Source organism: Choloepus didactylus, chromosome 7, assembly GCF_015220235.1.
Source record: "Choloepus didactylus isolate mChoDid1 chromosome 7, mChoDid1.pri, whole genome shotgun sequence".
Lineage (NCBI taxonomy): Eukaryota > Metazoa > Chordata > Mammalia > Pilosa > Megalonychidae > Choloepus > Choloepus didactylus.
In genome coordinates this window covers 54,108,884-54,126,984 of record NC_051313.1, presented here as the reverse complement: position 1 = coordinate 54,126,984, position 18,101 = coordinate 54,108,884, and the positions used below count along the sequence as shown (strand labels likewise).

The 18,101-nt window shown below is 38.4% G+C and overlaps 1 protein-coding gene across 1 annotated transcript; it reads left to right on the top strand.

The window, feature by feature from the left end:
* Nucleotides 1-3,462: 3,462 nt before the first annotated feature.
* On the top strand, nucleotides 3,463-4,424 carry LOC119540568 (pantothenate kinase 3-like). The gene has a single exon (XM_037844646.1). It carries the CDS (start codon nucleotides 3,585-3,587, stop codon nucleotides 4,422-4,424), a length of 840 nt encoding a protein of 279 aa, XP_037700574.1. The 5' UTR covers nucleotides 3,463-3,584.
* Nucleotides 4,425-18,101: the final 13,677 nt, after the last annotated feature.

Genomic DNA, 18,101 nt, shown 5'->3' with positions numbered 1-18,101 from the left:
AAAAAAATTCCATTTACAATAGCAACAAAAAGAATCAAGTATTTAGGAATAAACTTAACGAAGGCCACAAAAGATCTATACAAAGAAAACTACAAGAAACTGCTAAAAGAAATTGAACAGGACTTAAAAAAATGGAAGAACATTACATGTTCATGGATTGGAAGACTAAATATAATTGAGATGTCAATACTATCTAAACTGATTTATAGATTCAATGCAATACCAATTAAAATCCGAACAACTTACTTTGCAGAAATAGAAAAACCAACAAACAAATTTAATTGGAAGGGCAAGATGCCCCAAATAGCCAAAAATATCTTAAGAAAGAGGAACAAAATGGGAGGTCTCACACTACCTGACTTTGAAACATATTACAAAGCTACAGTGCTCAAAACAGCATGGTACTGGCATAAGGATAGATATACTGAGCAATGGAATTGAACTGAGTGTTCAGAAATAGACTCTTGTATCTACGGACAATTGATCTTTCATAAGGCAGTCAAGTCACAGCGACTGGGACAGAGCAGCCTCTTCAATAGATGATGTTTGGAAAACTGGATATCCGTTTCCAAAAGAATGAAAGAGGACTCCTATCTCACACCTTATACAAGAATTAACTCAAAATTGATCAAAGACCTAAACATTAGTGCTAAGATCATAAGATTCTTAGAAGAAAATGTAGGGCAATTTCTTAAAGATCTTGTGATAGGAGGTGGTTTCCTAGACCTTACACCCAAAGTGCGAGCAACCAAAGAACAAATAGACAAATGGGGCCCCCTCAAAATTAAACACTTTTGTACATCAAAGGACTTTGTCAGAAAGGTAAAAAGGCAGCCTACACAATGGGAGACAATATTTGGAAACCAAATATCAGATAAGGGTTTAATATCCCAAATATATAAAGCAATCCTATAACTCAACGACAGAAGGACAAACAACCCAATTAAAAAATGGGCAAAAGACATGGACAGACACTTTTCTGAAGAGGAAATACAGATGGCTCAAAAACACATGAAAAAATGCTCAACTTCACTGGCTGTTAGGGAAATGCAAATCAAAACCACAATGAGCTCTCATCTCACACCTCCTAGAATTGGGCATTATCCAAAAAACAGAAAATTAATGAGTTCTGGAGAGGATGTGGAGAAAGAGGCATACTTATTCACTGTTTTTGGGAATGTAGAATGGTGCAACCACTCTGGAAGGCAGTGTGGCAGTTTCTCAGGGAGCTAAGTATGGATTTGTCATATGACCCAGCTATTTCATTACTAGGCATATACTCAGAGGAACTGAAAGTTAAGACACAAACGCACATTTGTAAACCGATGTTTATCATGGCATTATTCACAATAGCCAAGAGATGGAAACAGCCCAAATGTCCACCAACAGACGAGTGGATAAACAAACTATGGTACATACGCACAATGGAATATTATGCAGCTGTAATACAGAACAAAGATATGGAACATATAATAACGTGGATGAACCTTGAAGATGTTATGTTGAGTGAAGTTAGCTGGAAACAAAAGGACAAATTCTGTATGGTCCCACTAATATGAACTAACATTAATGAGCAAACTTTTGAGAGTTAAAAGCTGATAACACAGGCTACCAGGAGATAGAAAGAGGGTAGAGATCAGGCATTTGATGCTGAAGGACTACAGAATATTCAGCAAATTGATTGTACTGATCTAGAATTAGATAGCATAATACTTTGTGATGGTAGCACAATATTGTAACTACACTGAACAAAGATGTACATAAGTAAGGCTGAAAGAGGTGGGCTAGGGGGGTGAATGACATCTGACATAAAGGTAGAGGATAAAGACTGGGACTGTTTAACTTAGTAAAAACTGGAGTGGTCAATGATTGTGACTAAATGCACAAATACAAAACTGTTCTTGCATATGGGTGAAGAAATGAATGTCAACCATGCAGAGTGTTGGAAAGGGGATGGTATTGGGGAAAAAATATAATCAAAGCAAACTGGAGTCTATGGTCAACAGTAACATTGTAATATGCTTCCATTAAATGTAACAAAAGCAATGTACCAAAGCTAAATATGTTTGGGAGGGGGATGTAAGGGAGGGTTATGGGATTCTTGGTAGTGGTGGTGTTGTCTGACCCTACTATTGTATTGTATGATATTTTATTTTTCTTTTTATTATCTTTTTTTTATTATTTGTTAAAAAAATCTTTTTTTTTTCATAGTTATCAATATGTTCAATTGCTGACTGCGGTGATGATACCATGAGCAACTGATTGTACACTGTGGATAATTATATGTTATTTGAATATAGTTCTATAAAATTCTATTGAAAAATATGAACAGGAATAAAAGTGCTGGAGAAAACATGGAGAGAGGGATGCACGTATTTGCTGTTGGTTAGGAGGCAGAATGGTATATAGCCTTTCTGGAGGACAGTGGGGTGTTTCCACACAGAGCTAAGCATGTAGGTGCCATAAGGCCCTGCAACCTCTTTAGGGGTCCATTTACTTGGAGGATCTTAGAGAGGGGCATGAATGGACATTTGTATACTGGTAATTATGGAGAGAGTATGCATGATTTGCAATGGGTAGAGGTGGCCTAAGGGTACACTGACTGAGGAATAGAATGGTGAACTGTTGTGTGTGCATACAATGGAATATTTGGCAACTGTGAGAAGGAGTGAAGCTGTGAGACACACAACGGGTGAATGGAACCTGTAGACAGCATTTTGAGTGAAGTATGCCAAAAACAAAGGCAAACACTATAATGCCTCACCGATATGGACTAACTACAATGTGTAAACTCAGAATTAAACCTGCAAACACAGCTTATCAAGGAAACGCTTATTGTAATGGTCCCTAGATTGTAAGCTCTTACAGCAGTCACATCTATTCCTGAATTGTAATGACTATCTCCAGATTCTGAGACACTGATCCCTTTGTGTATAACCTGATTGATCCCTGGAACTTTGGGTATCTGTGTGACACCTGAAACTCAGAGCTAGAACCCATCAGATATGAATTTCGGTATTAGCACATATAGCAACTGTTAAAAAAGCTGAAAAAGAGTCCAGACTTCAACTAGCAATATGAATGAAGCAGATGTGGTTAGGACTAGGGCAAATCAGGCCAAAGGGTAAAGGACAATACTGACTGCATTTTTTTTTTTTTTTTGTATCCTCTTTGCATTGTCAAAATTATCCTGTATTAGTGTAATTTTAAATGAGCAACTTTTCAAGAACACAACCTTGCATATTTTAGGTATATGTAAGTTTTTCAATAAAATATCCATATTATTTATTGCATATAAAACATAATTCTGAGGTGCGGGGGCCCCGGAGCTGCTAGGCCGCGGCCTTCGCCAGCTTGCTCGATCCCGGCCGCCCCTCACCGGGGTGGGAGGCCGCCCCCTGGGCCGGGCGTCGCCTTAAGGCGCCGCCGCCCCGCCCCAGGCCCGCCCCGCCTGGCCTGAGGGGAGGAATCGGCCGGGCCTCGCCGCACGGCCCGGCCACCCCTGGAGTCGCCGCCACTGCCCTGCCGTGCGTCGGACGAGAGGCTGCCCTTCGCCCCGTAGGCCGACGACATGAAGATCAAGGATGCCAAGAAACCCTATTGGAAACCTCCACCGGCACAAACTGGATGAACTTGACTGCCTTGTAAAGGGCTTGCTGTATATAGATTCTGTCAGTTTCAATGGCCAAGCAGAGTGCTATTATTTTGCTAATGCCTCAGAACCTGAGCGATGCCAAAAGATGCCTTTTAACCTGGATGACCCCTATCCACTCCTGGTAGTGAACATTGGTTCAGGAGTCAGTATTTTAGCAGTCCATTCCAAAGACAACTATAAACGAGTGACCGGGACAAGTCTTGGTGGAGGTACCTTTCTCGGTTTATGCAGCTTGTTGACTGGCTGTGAAAGTTTTGAAGAGGCTCTTGAAATGGCATCCAAAGGTGATAGCACCCAAGCTGACAAGCTGGTCCGTGATATTTATGGAGGAAATTATGAAAGATTTGGTCTGCCAGGTTGGGCTGTAGCATCTAGTTTCGGTAATATGATTTATAAGGAGAAGCGAGAATCTGTTAGTAAAGAAGATCTGGCAAGAGCTACTTTAGTTACTATTACCAATAACATTGGTTCTGTGGCACGGATGTGTGCTGTTAATGAGAAAATAAACAGAGTTGTCTTTGTTGGAAATTTTTTACGTGTCAATACCCTCTCAATGAAACTTTTGGCATATGCACTGGATTATTGGTCAAAAGGTCAACTGAAAGCATTGTTTCTAGAACATGAGGGATACTTCGGAGCAGTGGGTGCACTTCTTGGACTGCCAAATTTCAGCTTAAGTATCAGATTTCTCTCTGCTAATAAATGTCATCCAAGAAGAACTGAAAACAAGAGGCATTATTACTGCATTGTTCATCACTGGAAGCCATAGGATAAAGAGTAGCATATTCCTGTTAATATTTTTTTTTTATCATCATTTTATTGAGATATATTCACATACCACGCAGTCATACAAAACAAATCGTACTTTCGATTGTTTACAGTACCATTACATAGTTGTACATTCATCACCTAAATCAATCCCTGACACCTTCATTAGCACACACACAAAAATAACAAGAATAATAATTAGAGTGAAAAGGAGCAATTGAAGTAAAAAAGAACACTGGGTACCTTTGTCTGTTTGTTTCCTTCCCCTATTTTTCTACTCATCCATCCATAAACTAGACAAAGGGGAGTGTGGTCCTTATGGCTTTCCCAATCCCATTGTCACCCCTCATAAGCTACATTTTTATACAACTGTCTTCGAGATTCATGGGTTCTGGGTTGTAGTTTGATAGTTTCAGGTATCCACCACCAGCTACCCCAATTCTTTAGAACCTAAAAAGGGTTGTCTAAAGTGTGCGTAAGAGTGCCCACCAGAGTGACCTCTCGGCTCCTTTTGGAATCTCTCTGCCACTGAAGCTTATTTCATTTCCTTTCACATCCCCCTTTTGGTCAAGAAGATGTTCTCCGTCCCACGATGCCGGGTCTACATTCCTCCCTGGGAGTCATATTCCACGTTGCCAGGGAGATTCACTCCCCTGGGTGTCTGATCCCACGTAGGGGGGAGGGCAGTGATTTCACCTTTCAAGTTGGCTTAGCCAGAGAGAGAGGGCCACATCTGAGCAACAAAGAGGCATTCAGGAGGAGACTCTTAGGCACAAATATAGGGAGGCCTAGCCTCTCCTTTGCAGCAACCGTCTTCCCAAGGGTAAAACTTATGGTAGAGGGCTCAACCCATCAAACCACCAGTCCCCTATGTCGGTGGTCATGTTAGCAACCATGGAGGTGGGGTAGGCCAATACCCCTGCATTCTCCACAGGCTCCTCAAGGGGGCACTACATCTTTTTTTTTTTTTTTCCTTGTTTTTCTTTATTTTTCTTTTTTTTTTTTTTAACTTTCCCTTCTTTTTTAAATCAACTGTATGAAAAAAAAAGTTAAAAAGAAAACAAACATACAATAAAAGAACATTTCAAAGAGACCATAACAAAGGAGTAAGAAAAAGACAACTAACCTAAGATAACTGCTTAACTTCCAACATGTTCCTACTTTACCCCAAGAAAGTTACCTAATACAGCAACATTTCTGTGAACTTGTTCCTACTATATCCATCAGAAATTAACAGACCATAGTCATTCCTGGGCATCCCCAGAACCTTAAATAGCTTATCTGTTCTTCTTGGATTATTGTTCCCCCTTCCTTAATTGCTCTCTACTGCTAGTTCCCCTACATTCTACATTAAAAACCATTTGTTTTACATTTTTCAAAGTTCACATTAGTGGTAGCATATAATATTTCTCTTTTTGTGCCTGGCTTATTTCGCTCAGCATTATGTCTTCAAGGTTCATCCATGTTGTCATATGTTTTACGAGATCGTTCCTTCTTACTGCCGCGTAGTATTCCATCGTGTGTATATACCACATTTTATTTATCCACTCATCGGTTGAAGGACATTTGGGTTGTTTCCATCTCTTGGCAATTGTGAATAATGCTGCTATGAACATTGGCGTGCAGATATCTGTTCCTGTCACTGCTTTCCGATCTTCCGGGTATATACCGAGAAGTGCAATCGCTGGATCGAATGGTAGCTCTATATCTAGTTTTCTAAGGAACTGCCAGACTGACTTCCAGAGTGGCTGAACCATTATACAGTCCCACCAACAATGAATGAGAGTTCCAATTTCTCCACATCCCCTCCAGCATTTGTAGTTTCCTGTTTGTTTAATGGCAGCCATTCTAACCGGTGTTAGATGGTATCTCATTGTGGTCTTAATTTGCATCTCTCTAATAGCTAGTGAAGCTGAACATTTTTTCATGTGTTTCTTGGCCATTTGTATTTCCTCTTCAGAGAACTGTCTTTTCATATCTTTTGCCCATTTTATAATTGGGCTGTCTGTACTATTGTCATTGAGTTGTAGGATTTCTTTGTATATGCAAGATATCAGTCTTTTGTCAGATACATGGTTTCCAAAAATTTTTTCCCATTGAGTTGGCTGCCTCTTTACCTTTTTGAGAAATTCCTTTGAGGTGCAGAAACTTCTAAGCTTGAGGAGTTCCCATTTATCTATTTTCTCTTTGTTGCTTGTGCTTTGGGTGTAAAGTCTAGGAAGTGGCCGCCTAATACAAGGTCTTGAAGATGTTTTCCTACATTATCTTCTAGGAGTTTTATGGTACTTTCTTTTATATTGAGATCTTTGGTCCATTTTGAGTTAATTTTTGTGTAGGGGGTGAGGTAGGGGTCCTCTTTCATTCTTTTGGATATGGATATCCAACTCTCCCAGCCCCATTTGTTGAAAAGACCATTATGGCTCAGTTCAGTGACTTTGGGGGCCTTATCAAAGATCAGTCGGCCATAGATCTGAGGGTCTATCTCTGAATTCTCAATTCGATTCCATTGATCTATATGTCTATCTTTGTGCCAGTACCATGCTGTTTTGGCAACTGTGGCTTTATAATAAGCTTCAAAGTCAGGGAGTGTAAGTCCTCCCACTTCGTTTTTCTTTTTTAGAGTGTCTTTAGCAATTAGAGGCATCTTCCCTTTCCAAATAAATTTGATAACTAGCCTTTCCAAGTCTGCAAAGTAGGTTGTTGGAATTTTGATTGGGATTGCATTGAATCTGTAGATGAGTTTGGGTAGAATTGACATCTTAATGACATTTAGACTTCCTATCCATGAACATGGAATATTTTTCCATCTTTTAAGGTCCCCTTCTATTTCTTTTAGTAGAGTTATGTAGTTTTCTTTGTGTAGGTCTTTTACATCTTTGGTTAAGTTTATTCCTAGGTACTTGATTTTTTTAGTTGCTATTGAAAATGGTATCTTTTTCTTGAGTGTCTCTTCAGTTTGTTCATTTCTAGCATATAGAAACATTACTGACTTATGTGCATTAATCTTGTATCCCGCTACTTTGCTAAATCTGTTTATTAGCTCTAGTAGCTGTATTGTCGATTTCTCAGGGTTTTCTAGATATAAGATCATATCATCTGCAAACAATGACAGTTTTACTTCTTCTTTTCCAATTTGGATGCCTTTTATTTCTTTGTCTTGCCGGATTGCCCTGGCTAGCACTTCCAGCACAATGTTGAATAACAGTGGTGACAGCGGGCATCCTTGTCTTGTTCCTGATCTTAGAGGGAAGGCTTTCAGTCTCTCACCATTGAGTACTATGCTGGCTGTGGGTTTTTCATATATGCTCTTTATCATGTTGAGGAAGTTTCCTTCAATTCCTACCTTTTGAAGTGTTTTTATCAAAAAGGGATGTTGGATTTTGTCAAATGCTTTTTCAGCATCTATTGAGATGATCATTTGATTTTTCCCTTTTGAGTTTTTAATGTGTTGTAATACATTGATTGTTTTTCTTATGTTGAACCATCCTTGCATGCCTGGAATGAACCCCACTTGGTCATGGTGTATGATTTTTTTAATGTGTCTTTGGATTTGATTTGCAAGTATTTTGTTGAGGATTTTTGCATCTATATTCATTAGGGAGATTGGCTGGTAGTTTTCCTTTTTTGTAGCATCTTTGCCTGGTTTTGGTATTAGATTGATGTTAGCTTCATAAAATGAGTTAGGTAGTGTTCCATTTTCTTCAATGTTTTGAAAGAGTTTGAGTAAGATTGGTGTCAGTTCTTTCTGGAAAGTTTGGTAGAACTCCCCTGTGAAGCCATCTGGCCCTGGGCATTTATTTGTGGGAAGATTTTTGATGACTGATTGGATCTCTTTGCTTGTGATGGGTTGGTTGAGGTCTTCTATTTCTTCTCTGGTCAGTCTAGGTTGTTCATATGTTTCCAGGAAGTTGTCCATTTCTTCTGCATTATCCAGTTTGTTGCCATACATTTGTTCATAATATCCTCTTATAATTTTTTTAATTTCTTCAGGATCTGCAGTTATGTCACCTTTTTCATTCATTATTTTGTTTATATGGGTCTTCTCTCTTTTTGATTTTGTCAGTCTAGCTAGGGGCTTGTCAATCTTGTTGATCTTCTCAAAGAACCAACTTTTGGTGATATTTATCCTCTCTATTGTTTTTTTTGTTCTCTATGTCATTTATTTCTGCTTTAATCCTTGTTATTTCTTTTCTTCTACTTGGTTTGGGATTGGTTTGCTGTTCATTTTCTAGCTTCTTCAGTTGATCCATTAGTTCTTTGATTTTGGCTCTTTCTTCCTTTTTAATATATGCGTTTAGTGCTATAAATTTCCCCCTTAGCACTGCTTTTGCTGCATCCCATAGGTTTTGGTATGTTGTGTTCTCATTTTCATTCGTCTCTATATATTTAGCAATTTCTCTTGCTATTTCTTCTTTAACCCACTGATTGTTTAGGAGTGTGTTGTTTAACCTCCAGGTATTTGTGAATTTTCTAAGTCTCTGATGGTTATTGACTTCTAATTGTATTCCATTGTGGTCAGAGAATGTGCTTTGAATAATTTCAATCTTTTTAAATTTATTGAGGCTTGTTTTATGTCCCAGCATATGATCTATTCTGGAGAAAGTTCCATGAGCACTAGAAAAGTATGTGTATCCTGGTGATTTGGGATGTAATGTCCTGTATATGTCTGTTAAATCTAATTCATTTATCAGATTGTTTAGGTTTTCAATTTCCTTATTGGTCTTCTGTCTGGTTGATCTATCTATAGGAGAGAGTGATGTGTTGAAGTCTCCCACAGTTATTGTGGAAACATCAATTGCTTCCTTTAGTTTTGCCAGTGTTTCTCTCATGTATTTTGTGGCACCTTGATTGGGTGCATAGACATTTACGATTGTTATTTCTTCTTGCTTAATTGCCCCTTTTATTAGTATGTAGTGGCCTTCTTTGTCTCTCAAAACATCCCTGCATTTGAAGTCTATTTTATCTGAGATTAATATTGCTACACCTGCTTTCTTTTGGCTGTAGCTGGCATGAAATATTTTTTTCCATCCTTTCACTTTCAGTTTCTTTGTGTCCCTGTGTCTAAGATGAGTCTCTTGTATGCAACACATTGATGTTTCATTTTTTTTGATCCATTCTGTGAATCTATATCTTTTAATTGGGGAGTTTAATCAATTTACATTCAACGTTAAAACCGTGAAGGCATTTCTTGAATCGGCCATCTTATCCTTTGGTTTATGTTTGCCATATTTTTCCCTCTCTCTATTAATATCCTTTATTGTACCCATACCGAATCTCTTTAGTACTGAACCTTTCTCCAAGTCTCTCTGTCCTGTCTTTGTTTCTCTGTGTGTACGGCTCCCTTTAGTATCTCCAGTAGGGCAGGTCTCTTGTTAGCAAATTCTCTCAGCATTTGTTTGTCTGTGAAAAATTTAAGCTCTCCCTCAAATTTGAAGGAGAGCTTTGCTGGATAAAGTATTCTTGGCTGGAAATTTTTCTCACTCAGAATTTTAAATATATCATGCCACTGCCTTCTTGCCTCCATGGTGGCTGCTGAGTAGTCACTACTTAGTCTTATACTGTTTCCTTTGTATGTGGTGAATTGCTTTTCTCTTGCTGCTTTCAGAACTTGCTCCTTCTCTTCTGTGTTTGACAGTGTGATCAGTATATGTCTCGGAGTGGGTTTATTTGGAGTTATTCTATTTGGAGTTCGCTGAGCATTTATGATTTGTGTATTTATGTTGTTTAGAAGATTTGGGAAGTTTTCCCCAACAATTTCTTTGAATACTCTTCCTAGACCTTTACCTTTTTCTTCCCCTTCTGGGACACCAATGAGTCTTATATTTGGACGTTTCATATTATCTATCATATCCCTGAGGTCCATTTCGATTTTTTCAATTTTTTCCCCCATTCTTTCTTTTATGCTTTCATTTTCCATTCTGTCATCTTCCAGGTCACTGATTCGTTGTTCAACTTCCTCTAGTCTTGTACTATGAGTGTCCAGAATCTTTTTAATTTGGTCAACAGTTTCTTTAATTTCCATAAGATCATCCATTTTTTTATTTAGTCTTGCAATGTCTTCTTTATGCTCTTCTAGAGTCTTCTTGATTTCCTTTATCTCCCGTACTATGGTCTCATTGTTCATCTTTAGTTCTTTGAGTAGCTGCTCTAGGTGCTGTGTCTCTTCTGGTCTTTTGATTTGGGTGCTTGGGCTTGGGTTATCCATATCGTCTGGTTTTTTCATATGCTTTATAATTTTCTGTTGTTTTTGGCCTCATGGCATTTGCTGAACTTGATAGGGTTCTTTTAGGGTTTGTCGACCTATTGAAGTCCTTATCTCTAAATTATCAGATCTACAGCTTCGTGGAGTACACTTTCCCTAACTAACCAGTAGGTGGCGTCCACAAGCCACCTGTTCTCCACAAGCCAGTTCTCCCCTGCTTAGCCTCTTTGGTGAGTGGGGGAGTGAGTCTTGTGGGGCCCAATTGGTGTACCAAGCTTGCGTGTGTAGCTGGTGTTGCCTGCCCTGTATGTGGGGCGTGTTTCTGGGCAGTCGTGGAGGGGGGGTGGCCCTAACAATCAAATCTCCCTGGTGATCCTAGAGTTTTAAAGCTGCTGCAATTGTCTAATCCTTCAGTTCAGTCCTGCCACAGTTTGTCTCTGCCACTGACCCACTAGTCCTTGGTATTGGCGTATGGCTCCTGAGACTTGCAAGTGGGCCCCTCTTCCAGGCTGTGCACCCCGGGTCCTCTGTTGAGGGATGACTGTGCTATGTCACAGGTGAGTGCCGTCCCCCCAGGGCAGTTCTGGGCTGCTGGGATGTGTAGGGAGGCTCCCAGTCTGCTCAAATAATGGCTGAATGGGGCTTTGTTAATTCACACTGCTCCACCTTCCCAACTCTGGGACAATCAGCTGAGGTTGCAGGGAAGGCTAATGTCCACGCCCAGTTTTGTGGTGTGTGCTTGTTATTTGAAGCACTTCCGTCACACTGGGTTGTCTGGGGCAGCTCTGGGCTATGGGGCTGGCGATGGGCAGGAGTGTTTCCTGTCCACCAGGATGGTGGCTGTGAGCGGACACCCCCCTGTTCTTGGGAAGTTGTGTTGTTTAGTGAATTTTCTCAGCCACTGGATTATTGCCTTTTGTCTCAGAGCTCTCTTAGTTCTGCTCTTGACTTGACGTGCCCAAATTGCAATTCTTTGAAGCTTTCTGTATTGGGCTTCTTAGAGTAATTGTTTTAGAAAAAGAAAAAAGGATTAAAAAAAAAAAAAAAAAAAAAAAGGGCCCTCCTCAGAGATCTAATGGGTTATTGAAATGCTAACAGACAAAGCAGCCAGGGCCATTAAGGAAAGGTCCACAGGGCAGAGAGATCAGCTTTTCTTCGGGATTTGCATATGTGCCTCAAGGCCTGAGCTCCACCCTTACCCTTTCTGTGTTCACCAGAACTCCAAAAATCCTCTGCTTTTATTTTGGAGTTTTTCGTGTTGTTTTTTTTTTCCTTTTTTTTTTTTTTTCTATGCCTGTCTCCTCTCTGCTGGGCTGGCTGCTCTCAGATTCTCTCGTGTCTGGTCTCAGTCTATGGTTGGAGTTTGGATCAGTGGAATGAGTTTCCGATAAGGGCTGCCACTGCAGTTCTCCCTTCTCCTTCCCGGAGCTGACAGCCCCTCCTCCCACAGGACTGAGCATGGCAGGGAGGGGCGCGGGTCCCCTGGCCGCAAAAACTTACAGATTTCGCTGATCTCAGCAGTTCGACATTTTCATGAGTGTTGTATGAAGTATGCCCAAAGACAGATTGCTCTGTGGTGTCCAGTCCACGCAGTTCCTGGCTTTCTACCTACTTTCCTGGAGGAGTAACTAAAACATACAGCTCACCAGTCTGCCATCTTGCCCCGCCTCCTGACTGCATTTTAAAACTTCAAATTCCGTGTGAGACCACGGGAAGAGATGTTTAGTTGGTGCAAGATCTATATTTCCTAAACAATTTAACTCACACAGTTCGTTCAAATACCATAAATACATGGAACTTTTTATAGGAAGTGAGACCCGGTAGGTTTGCATATGTTAGTGTGAAATAGCAACACATCCCAAAGTAATTTGGACAGAGAATAAAAATATATATGCAGGGCGCCTCTTGAGAAGCTGGGGGAAATGCAGTGGTATTGGGCTTCCTTCACCTGGATTGTTGCTGATGTTCTCACAAACATTGAGGATTGGCGGTTTGATGTGCCGAGCACTCTAACTCAGGACTTGCCCTTATGAAACTCATTACTGCAAAGGAGAGGCTAAACCTGCTTATAATTGTGCCTAAGAGTCTCCCCCTGAGTACCTCTTGGTTGCTCAGATGTGGCCCTCTCTCTCTAGCTAACCCAACTGGGCTGGTCAACTCATTGCCCTCCCCTCTATGTGGAATCTGTCACCGATGGGTATAAATCTCCCAGGCAATGCGGGATATGAGTCTGGGGATGAATCTGGACCCAACAGCATAGGATTGAGAACATCTTTTTGACCAAAAGGGGGATGCAAAATGAAATGGAATAGAGTTTCAGTGGCTGAGAGATTCTGAATGGAGTTGAGAGGTCACTCTGGTGGGCATTCTTATGCACTATACAGATAATCCCTTTTAGGTTTTAATGCATTGGAATAGCTAGAAGTAAATACCTGAAACTATCAACCTGCAACCCAGTAGCTTTGACTCTTGAAGATGATTGCATAGCTATGTAGTTTACAAGGGGTGACAGTATGATTGTGAAAGCCTTGTGGATCACACTCCCTTTTTCCAGTATATGGATGGATGAGTAGAAAAATGGGGACAAGAACTAAATGAAAAATAGGGTGGGAGGAGGGGCTGATTTGGGTGTTCCTCTTTACTTTCATTTTTTATTCTTATTTTCACTTTTTCTGGTACAAGGAAAATGTTCAAAAAATAGATTGGGGTGATGAATGCACAACTGTATGATGGTACTGTGAACAACTGAATGTATGTTTTGGATAATTGCATGGTATGTGAATATATCTCAATAAAATTGAATTTTAAAAAATCAAAACAGCAAAAAAAAAGCACTCTCTGAGAAGGGGATATAGATTATGAAGGAAGGGCTGGATCAGTTATCCTGAGGCACAGGTACCTGAAGATACAACGGTCAAGTGATTTTCTTAATGTTCCATAATGATTACACTGAATGCCTTCTGCAAGAGTTTTCTCAGTTTAATCTTTTATTTTATTTTTAATTTTATTGTGGTAACATATATACAACTGAAAATTTCCCATTTTAACTGCCTTCAGGTATACAATTCAGTGGTATTAGTTATATATGCACTATGTTGTGCTATCATCACTACCATCCATTGCCAATTTTTTTTCAAAACTCCAAACAGAAATTTTGTACCTCCCTGGCCCCCTCCCTGTTAGCATCCAATCTACTCTCTGTCTCTATGAATTTGCATATTCTATGTGTTTACTATAAATGGTATCATATTGTCTCAGTTTGATACTATTTATTGGTAGAAGACTGCAAAAGCAGCTTTCTGTCTAATGCGATCTAATCAGCAAGGAGAACTAGCTCAAATGATATCATTGAGCTAGCCATGGAAAGATTCCATACCATAGAAGACAGAGATCCAAACTGGGAGGGTGGAGCCCAAGATTCAAGGTCTCCTTCAGACTCTGAGTAAGTTATCTCTCTGGTACTTAAAGTTCCTGTCTATAAAATAAAGTAGTTGTATTTGGTGGGGTCTGCAATCTGTTTCCTTTCTGGATACTGTGTGGGTTTTCCTATGAGTGCTGCTACTTCTAACTCCACCAGGCATTTAGAGGATCTCCTCCATACTCAATGATGAGTCTACACAGATTCTTCCATTCTTTAGTCTTCCCACCCCTTGATCAATAAACATATACAGGTTGACTGATTAGCATTAGGAAACTGTTTTAGAGTCTCTCTGTGACTGCAGACAAGTGACTTTACTTTTTTGAGAATCATTTTCCTCATTGGATAATAATACCTACTTCTGAGAAAAGGAAAGATTGAATAAAATATCACATAGTAAACACCTAGAATGGGAGCTGGCACACAAACAGTTGTTTAATCAATCTTAGATGCCGATACCACTTGAAGTAGAGGAAAATAAATGTCTTGTTGAAGACTGGACCCCAGGACTTTGATGCTTTGGCACTGTTCTCTTCTGGATTGAGCTAGGAGGCCTTTGGAAGTGGCTCTATGCAGTATGTGTGCATTTGTGTAACCAGTATGGGATACAGTAAGACCCTGACTAAAGTCTCTCTCTGATTAATTTGTTAAAAATAATCACTAACTATTCCTCCTACCCTTCCCCTCTCTTCTTTTTGTTCTTTTTCTTGTTTTTCTTCTTAGGTTAAAATGCTATTACCATTTTTGTGAAGTTGTTAAAAATTTTTTTAATGACAGCTCTTGATGGCAATCATTCAATTATGATGAATAACCCGTATGTCTATTGCTCCAAAGAGAACTTTTTTCCTTTGGTGACAATGCAACATGCACGCACACGTGTGTGTATATTCATACTGACAAAACTTTCTTTTGCTTGCATTCAATAATGAAATGCTTTCATTTTATAAAAATATACACTGAAAGCATTTGTGACAGTCTAAAAATGTAAAATTGCCTGCAGAGGATATAAGTATATTGAATTTCCTTACTTTGCGGTTTCTCAGACTATATCCTAACCAGATGGTGTAATCTAATTGTATCAACCTAGAAATATATAGGATTTTATTTTAATATTAAAAAGGTCAATAGCTTCAGAACTTAAAAAACCTTTCCTGTCTTTTTCACTCTGGTGGTAGCTCATCATCAGAGGATTACAAGATATCTTTAATAAAGAGTAGAATTTTATAAACTTAAATTTACTTATTCATCTCCTGTATGTAGTTAGGTTCTTTGGGTGAATACTCCCTAAATATATAGCAAAGCAATATATGCTTTATTGAATGAGAAGTGAAATTTATAGTAATATACTTGATGTGGGTATAAGATTTCTTTTCAGGCAATTTTTGGAACTTTAACTATTATTGAACATTATATCTTTTTTTTTTTTTTTTATTATCACTTTCGACCTTATTCCAGTATTTTACTGATTTACTTCTACCTGAAAATATTATGGGCACCTGAATAGTATTCTACTGACTTTGGAGTGAAACACTTATTTTCTGATTCTGCTTGGAGTTTTAGAATTTATCACATGCATTCTAATTAAATTTTTTTAAATTACCCAATTAAAAAAATATTTTGGGCTCTGTGCTGACAATTTAAGGGAAGTGTTTTTTTTTTGTTTTCTTTTTCCAAATGGAATCCTCACCTTTATTCCACTTCTAAGTTGAGAATATAAACTTACTCCAATAAAGTAGATGCAACAATTACAAAACAGCACTAAATGAGTTTAAAACAGAGAAGTAAAAATATCTAATTGATTCTGTTAGGATTTGGGACTAAATAAGCCTTTGAGTAGTGTCAAGGTTTTCACTGAGATTTACGAAGGATCACCTCCTTTTTTTTTTTTTTCTGGTATGATAAAAAACAAAAAGGGCCCAGAGAACAATCAGCATGCTCAAGGTCACCCAGTAGTTAATGTTAGAATTGAGAATATAATTCAAGTCTTTTGACTCCTAGTTCAGTGTCAAATTTTCTGGGAGTCTCTGTGTGCACTGGACATATTTTTCAAACTTGGGCCAACTCATATAAGATTACTTGTCATATGGTCACATGAAATTGACTGGCCAAGCAATTGTCTGAGAGGGTAGAAATTTGAAATTTCTTAAATACAGATAGGCTTATTTAGAACTTCTGTTATGAGGGAATCAACAATAATAATGCCACTATTATAATGTCATTTCTGTAATAATAACACTTTTGTTATAAAACACTATTATTATAGAAATTCTATTATAAGAAAAGCTCTGTTATTTAGAATTACTTCTTCAGTAAAAGTGCTAAAAAAAACTTATAGAAAATTATTGAAAATTTTTCTTGCTTTGCAATGCAACTTTCATTCCAAAATTTGATTCTCCCATAAAATGGCTCTCATATTTTATTTTGATGACTCTGAGGTCTGGGCAAGATTACTGTTTAGGACAGGAAATTGCTTGATAGTCAAAGTCTGCTTGGTCAGAAAAGTCAACTTCCTATTTGTCAGTTTCTACGAAATCGAGTGAATCTTCTTTCTTTCCTTTTTTCATCCTCAAATATGGTATTCCTTTATTGTCTTTCTAAAAATACTATGTACTATCTCTTTATAGATGGAATGTTCAGATAATTTTGTTTCACTCAATTCAGGTAGTCACAGTCTTGCTTTCACACTATGCACATTAAACTGAACAAAAACACAGTGCAACTGATTAGAACAAAAATTAGTTTCAGGTTTAAATTATGATGTGTCATAATTTACATACGGATAGGGTAAATTTTAGTGACCTACATGTTATAAGTATTAAGTACAAACTAAGGGAAAGGGATATTTAGAAGTATAGAGAAACATTTAAAAAATAATTTCTCTTATTGTAGTAGTAAAATTTACTTTAGTGATTGTTTGAATTAGGTTAGTGATGTTTTTAGAAAACCATTTCTAGGACTTAGTAAAGAACAGCTAGAGTCCTGTTACAATCAATAATATAGCACATAATTTAAACAGATAAAAATTATGTTTTACAAGTCTAAAATATTATATATTCAAATTTACAGTATTTTCTTAATAAAATCAGTCAATCAGTCCAATTTGAATTGATCACCTATTTGAAACTGGAGGTTATGCATGTTGGTTGCTCTTCTCTGGCTGCCTCAAGTTATAATTAAGTACTATATTATGTGTTGGTTGCTCAGTATCGAGAACATCCTGAGTCTTACAAATAAGTAGTTGCAAATGGTAACTATACTTGAAAAGAATGCCTTGCAATGTCTGTATTCTCTTTAATGAATAGATACAGAAACTTGAAAGAGTAAAGGGAGGGAATTTTGGTTTCAAGATTGAATTAGTAACCATAACTAAAAATGGCCAGAGAATCAGCACCCAGGACTTAAAATAAGCATTAAAATGATCTCTCAGACAATGTTTTCAAGGAACAATTTAATATGTGTTCACTTATTACTGTACCATCACCTGGCTACCAGAGAGCATGTCCTGAGCTGATGAACCATTACAGTGTCTGGCAATTGTCTGAGTGTGTGGCACACATTGTGCTGGGAAAAACACCTTCCACAATGAGACCCAAATGTTATAACTTGTTGGCATAGGAAAACACGGTAGTATATGGATGCCATTTGTATTTAACACATTTCAGTGTGTTTTTAATAGTAAAATTGTGAAAATAGATGAACAAATATTTTCAAAATTAAATTTGAATCATGTGTATGAGGAAATCCCTAACGCACCAGTTTCTTCAGAAGAGTTTTTAAAATCTATCCAAAGAGGAGAACCTAAGATGGCGGCTAGGTGACAGGGCAAAAAAACACCTCCATGAAAAATACTAGATAAAAACCAGAAAGTGACCCAGAACACCAATTCCAGCGATGCACCAGCTGGACAAGGTCTGCTAAAACCACAGGGACCGTGCACTTGGTGAAACCGGGAGTCTACATTCTAAAACAAGAGAGTAAGCCGGCTGAAAGTCCTGCGGCCATGCTGCGGTGTGGGGAAACTTTGGGTTGGCATTTGGAGATGGACTAGTTTGTTTAAA